Source organism: Cynara cardunculus (assembly GCF_001531365.2).
Source record: "Cynara cardunculus var. scolymus isolate 2C chromosome LG 6, CcrdV1, whole genome shotgun sequence".
In the NCBI taxonomy this organism is placed as follows: Eukaryota; Viridiplantae; Streptophyta; class Magnoliopsida; order Asterales; family Asteraceae; genus Cynara; species Cynara cardunculus.
The window spans coordinates 19,653,449-19,660,578 of record NC_037533.1 but is presented as its reverse complement, the minus strand read 5'-3'; the positions used below and the strand labels follow the sequence as shown (position 1 = coordinate 19,660,578).

The 7,130-nt window shown below is 31.7% G+C and overlaps 1 protein-coding gene across 1 annotated transcript in view; it reads left to right on the top strand.

Annotated features, from left to right (window-relative positions):
- Positions 1–834, top strand: part of LOC112514983 (bidirectional sugar transporter SWEET5-like) — a 3,554-nt gene extending 2,720 nt beyond the window's left edge. Inside the window, exons 4-6 of the mRNA XM_025121637.1 lie at positions 234–395; positions 482–601; positions 700–834. Of these exons, the coding sequence (XP_024977405.1) occupies positions 234–395; positions 482–601; positions 700–834 (417 nt within the window). The remainder of the gene's footprint in view (positions 1–233; positions 396–481; positions 602–699) is intronic.
- Positions 835–7,130: the final 6,296 nt, after the last annotated feature.

The window sequence follows — 7,130 nt, the reverse complement described above, 5'->3', positions numbered from 1 at the left end:
AGAAGAGTATATAATATTTATATACGGCAAATATAATAAATAAACTCACGCACCCTCCTCACATTTGATGAGGTTTGAAGCATTGGCCTGCTAGGAAGCCAGTTTGAAGCATTGGCCTCCTAGGAAGTCAATGACTCACATGCCGCTAAGTGAAAGACCCTTTTGGTACTGTTAATATATATTAGTTTACATTTTGAAGAATTTCAGAAAACATCCGTCTCTTGAAAATACAGAAAAAGATGATTATCGTATTCATATTGGAGGTGATTTTCATAGCGGGGATGGTAGCATTTACTCTAATAGTCGAACACACAAATGACGCGAGATCTATGGTTGTCGGACTACTGTGTGTCATCGTAAATATTATAATGTATACAGCTCCGTTAACAGTCATGGTACCCTACAAACCATTATATCTGTACTAAACTTATCATTAGTTTTAAAATTTTCCCGAATCTAATAAACAATATCTGGTCAACAGAAAACAGTCATCAAGACGAAGAGCGTAAGGTACATGCCAATTTGTTTATCGTTTGGCAACTTATTAAACGGATCGATTTGGGTCGTTTATGCTGCCCTTGAATTCGATCCTTTCATCATGGTAAAATAACCCCACATGTGCGTTTTGCTTTTTTCCGCATATTTTGCTTTTTTTTTCCTTATCGATGATGAGTTGTTTTTGTTTTTTTGCGGGAATAGATTCCCAACGTTATTGGGGCGATTTCGGGAATAATTCAGATTGCATTATACGTAAAGTACAAGAAAACAACCAACTGGGAAGACGATGAACCGCCCAACGAGCTTGAAATGCCTCCAGCACCCTCCAATGCGTAATCACGAAAGAAACGACCTTACAGTTAAACGTCGTTCCTCTGGTTGCTACGGGATTATGTATATATGTAACTCGTAACTCAGGTGTCGTAGTCGCAACCTTATAACGCCTCCATAAAACGAAGGTTATCATCGTCATCCTCGTTTTTGTCAAGAGAAACATATGTAGTTTTGCATATTTTTTGAAAGAAATGAACAATCACAGAAGAAAAAAGATCGATTTTGTTTTATTCTGCTTCGTTATAGAATTTCATGTCAAAATATTCCGTATGGTTCGGGGAACAGTGAGCAATTTGGTGTCCTACACAGTGCAAGTACACACCACTTTGGCCACGAAATAAAAAGTACGTATTCGAAAGGACTTGACACAACAGTAATAGTACGAGTCTTTTAAGTAACAAATAAATACTGTGGTTGTTGTTTGATGAGTTTTTTGAGGTATAAATATTTATACGACAAATAGAACAAATAAACTCGCACACCCTCCTCACCTTTGGTGGGGTTTGAATCATTCACCTTCTAGGAGGCCAAAGACTCACATACCGTTAGGTCAAAGGCCATTTGGTTGTTGTTTGACGAGTTCAGGTAAGTATACAAGAATAATGATGTCGAACTGTCCTTTGGCATGAAGGTATATAGTACAACTGTTCACTGCTTTGGTGACCAAACAGGAATAATGATAACTCAAATAACACAGACTGATACACAAATACAACACTTTCTGGGCTTTAACAAATACTCTTTTCGTCTTAAAATAAGTATATACAATGAAAAATACAGACAATTTTATGAATACATAACTGTTATATTTTTTAATTAATTAAATGATAATTTTTCTCTTAATAATATAGAGAAAAAAATTTTCAATCTCATAATTAAGGGTAGAAATAGAATCAGAAAGTGAACATTATTTTTAGAAGTGCTGATTTATGTTAAGACAAACTAAAATAAAAATATGGACACTTATTTTGAGACAGTTAGAGTAACTTTAAAATTATCAGTATACCCCCTTTATATATAGGCCAAGTTTCATTTACAAACCATTCAATTCTAAAAAACTTAGCAAACTAATCATGTCTGTCCATTCTCTTTTTAATTTATTTTTCTGTATTTTTATATTTAATTGAGAAAAGGGCAGTTTAGACAGTTTTCATCATTTACTGTTCGGTTTTTATTTTTAATTTATTTACAGTAATGATGTTGTAAAAATGATCGGGTTCATTATTACGTATAAAATATATGTTTGAAGATATCATAAAATTTCAAGATTAGAAGTAAATTATGCATAAGATATCATAAAATTTTGACAAAAATATATCGATATTACTAACTGCAGATAAACATAATCAAATAAATGATAAACATCTCATTTTAAAATATAAAAAATCTAAAATATAATTAGGATAATTATCGAGTTCTAACAAAATAAATAATTATTATCTTTATAAGAAAATTATATTATTAAACTAAATATAAATTCCTTCATTATTGTACCTAAATTAAATTATAAAAAAATTGAAGTAAAAAATTACACAAAAAAAATGAGGAATTTTAAATAGTTAATTTGATACTAATATCGATATATTTTTGTCAAAATTTTATTATATCTTCAAACTTATATTTATTCAAAAATAAAAACATCATCGTTTTCTCAAAATCATATAAGACCATGTTATAAAATCGACTTAGATAAAGAATAAAAATAAAATATTAAAATCAAAATGTATCTCGTTGCATTACACGAATACCCTTCTAATATATATATATATATATATATATATATATATATACACAAACGCAACATTGTTATTTTGTGTTTGATTATTCCGTTTCAAATGAATTATTTTGCCGGTATTCAAAGTACTAAAATCTATTTTTTTTTCTTCTAGAAATTAATATCCTATAAATAATCGTATTTTTTGAAAATAACTCTGAAACAATCATAAAAGTTTCTGACCACTTAACTTATAACTAGTTGTGTATCCGTGCAATGCGACGGGAGYCATGAATTTTAACGATTTTGAAGTTTCACTGGTTTTATAAGACAAGATTTAATGATGATATAGGTTACACTTGATCTTTACATATTAATATAATTTGAATAAATAAAAGTTATGGTTCTAATTACAGACTATCGATGAAAAAAATTGTATGACAATTTAAAATCCAATATATTTAAAATTCAACATATGTAAACGACTCCACAAATGTGTTCGATTTACACCAAGAGCAAAGAACCAAAAAAACTTTGGACAGCCTAATCCCAAAATGTATAGCATATATATAAATAAATAACTATAAAAGTATAAATCGTAAACATTAAAAATATTTTTCACAGTATATATAATATATAATAATATAATTAAGTCAAAAACTATTCAATATTGGACTCATTTCGAATGTATTAACGAGACGATTATAATAGTGTAACTTGTTAAAATAAAAATGTATTTTTTAAACATGTTTTATTTGATATACGATTATGTATGTTAATTTAATAAAGGTTTAAAATGAAATATTTAAAAGTAAATGATGTAAAGTAATTAATTAACTAATTATAGTGATATAAAATGTAAATTTAAAATTATAATTTAAAAAAATCCATTGAATGTGAGAGGTAAATGTATGTGAGGGAGTGAATGTATGTGAGAAGAGGAAGGGGTGAAAAAGTAAAAAAAGTGAAAAGGGTATCTTGGTCATTTAGAATTTTAAGACTTTAAGACTTTTGATGAATTTGCTTAATAAGATCGTATAAATACACTGAATAGTGTAGTAAATCAACACGTGGGTCATTCGAATTATTCAGTGTCAACCACAGTTCTTTACTCAATTTCTCCTACACAGCTAAAAACTTCTTAGGTGACTTATCTGGTTCATTCTCAATATTACGCATTTTTGCTGATTATTCTATTGATAAATATATCAGTAACTATTCTGCCCATTTTATCGCACCTTTTACAGTTATTTATCGATTAGGTTTCTTTGAGACATTGAGCCGACCAAGGCCGGTCCTAGGGTTTTAATACCCTGTGTGAAAATGCAGTAAACAAAAATACCCTGTATTTATTTTTCAAGCAAATACGTACGATTTTTAAAGAGTTTGGAACCTAATGAAACTGGACGGCTCATCTTTATGTTGATTATTATTAATTATAACAAAGAAAATACAAAGCGGGAACAAAAAAACCAAAACCCCGAATTACAAAAGAAATAGAACCGATTATTATTGACTAGATGAACATTTGAGAACAGATGAGTTGTATTTCCCAGTATATATATTGGACATCGACCGTCGTGGGGCAAGGCAAGGGATTCAGCCATTCGGGATTTCCATCTTCGATTTATTGAATCTAGCTTCATGACCGTTAATCAGCCGGAAGTGGAACACCATGCCATGAAAATCGGAACAGCCGAACTTTAAAAAACAATAGAACTCAACTTGAGTTGTTGGAATGTTTGGTTCACCTGTTGACAATGCGTATTCAGTATCCGTCACTACCAATCCCTTAGTCATGTTTTTATAGTTAAAGTACAGATGCCCAGTTCCCAATTTTATCAAACCCAAAACTAGTAATAGATGAAAACTTGATGCCTCATTGGGCTTTGTTTTGACCTGTGCGATTCTACGAGCTGCGCACATGGCCAGGGCCGGGCCTGGACCCGACTATCGAATATCATCATTTATCATTAAAAGACAGTTAAAATTAATACAAATACATATAAGTTGATCCGAACATCTACAGTTAAAAACCGGATCCGAAATGTGGATATTAAGTAGCATGCGTGTCCACAAAAGGACAAGTCTTTGAATCATTTGGAAGGCACGCTTCTTTCCCATCATATCATTCAGCATCTGGATTTGCTCTTCAGACAAGATTTTATAACAATAAAATATTATTTTTCTATTTGGTTTAAACATTTAATATTAAGGGGCCGTTTACTCAAATGTTTACGGGTAAAAGCCAACACTATAATCTATTTTACCAGGTAAGATTGTAGTATTTAAAACGGTATCGTATGCAACAATTTATCCGGTAAACGCTTACCCGGGTAAGAGTCATCATCATCACTTATTGGGTAAGACTCTCTAACATTATCATTGCTTCTACCGGGTAAGATTTTCGGTCTTTGTCATATTTATCAGGTGAGGAAAATTACCCGATAAACATTTACCAAGTAAGTGTTTAATAAACAGCCCCTAAGATTTTTATTTATCGGAATATAATAAAAAATATTTCTCCATCATGGTAATCATTTCTATGTAATTCTCCATATACAAGGATTTTAACACACTCTCTCTCTCTCTCTCTCTTATTTTCTTCATTTTAGAGAATCTGTTGTAGCAAAAAACGTGTCAGGAATCCCCGAAATCATTTTCTCTGGTTTGGATAATTTGTTGGATGTGCGTTAAATAACTTTTTTGAAAGTGGAGTATAAGACTGTGATGTATGCGGATTTGACATTTATTCTAAAGAATAAAACGTCTGATTCTATGAAAAGCGCGGCTTATAAAAACAAAAAGTATGTGAGAGAGAAAAACGCGGCTTACGATTTTTAGAAAAAGTTGTCACGGAGTTCGAAGAAAAAAAAAGTTCAGAGATCTCGGAAAAATAAATATCTGAGGTTAAAAAGATATTAAGCAAGGGCGTAAAAACATAAGTCGGTACAAAGAACGAAATGATTGGGTTGAGAAACTACGCAACGTCTGTACTAACGTAAACCCAGTTGACCCATGTGACTGACGTAGCATCATTGCTTTGAATTGTACAACAAATTAATCAAAGGTTATAATTACAAATGTAGACCGACGTCTTGTTTCAACACCAAAAGTGCGGCAAGGAGAGCAAAACCTTTCAAGTATGATCCCGAATGGGGCCATGGGGTTCATGAAACACACGTCTTTTAACCGAATGAAAGGGACAACATGTGAGTTTTTTCCGCTTTTAAGAACCAATAGTTTGAAAAACATCTCAAACTACAAACCCCTAAATACGTATACTGAGGTAAGTCTCTGTATGACCACAAACACGTATGTAGATGGCGGAATTTGAACCCAGATTGATTTTAGAGTAAATTACGGTTTTCGTCTATGTGGTTTGTTAATGTCTCTGTGATTTAGGAATTATGGTTTTTCGCCAATTGCTATTTTCGTACTTATAATTTACAATTTATTGTTGTTTCGGTCCATGTGGTTTACAGTTCTTTACTGTTTTGGTCTCTTGTACTTACAGATAGGAAATTAGTTCAGGGACGAAAATAACAATAAATTACAAACAATATAGACGAAAACAGAAATTTCTAAGGAAAAAAATTGAAATTATTAACAAAAAACGTGGAATTTACTCTTGATTTTATCATGCCTCGTCTTTATCCACCACCGGGGACGGATCTATAGTGGGATATACGGTGTCACATGCCACCGTATTATTCCTCCGTCGAAGGGTACAAAAATTTAGGTTCGTGAAAGATGTAATAGTATTAATATGTTGTATGCCAACGTATGTATTTTGAAACTACAATAAAAACAAATTTTATTTAGTAGAGTTGGTATGCAAGACTTTTATTCCACCCCGGACCCAAGTTCGAATTCTGTCATTTTCTTAGTCAAATGGTGTCACCGTTTGAAAAAGATTCTGTATATTTCTTTCTTATAGTCAAACAATGTCACTGTTTAAAAAAAATTATGGGTCCGTCTCTGTCCACCACACTAAGGAAAGTGTTATTTGACTGATAAACACGATGCTTTCATTACTGTATATGTCGATATAATCAGTGCATTTACGAATGAACTGAGGGGGTGTTTGAGATTGCTTATTTTATCTGCTTATTGACTTATTTCAGTCTGACACCGGTGATAAGCTAATACCTAGTGTTTGGATAAGAAAAAAGAAAACTGCTTATACCGGTGTCAAACCGGTAATAAGTAGTTTTTGATAAGTTAATCCGTCATGACTTATGAAAAACTGTTTATTACCAGTTTACCATTTTAACACTATTACCCTTTATACCTATCTCTTTTCCTCCAGATAACATCGATCTCAATCTTCCCCCTTCTCCAGATAACATCAATCTTCTTCCTGTCCTTTTTGGTCATTTTACAGATATAAGCAAAATTTATCAAACACTAAACAACAACTTATCAACTTATTGCAATTTGGTACCGTTATAAGCTAATCCAAATATTTTTTACAAAACTCCGGTTTGATGCCACATAAATTAATAAACATTTTTAAATAAGCAATCCCAAACACCCCCTGAATATCGACATCGACATAAAAAGTTAAGAACGGTTATTTTCT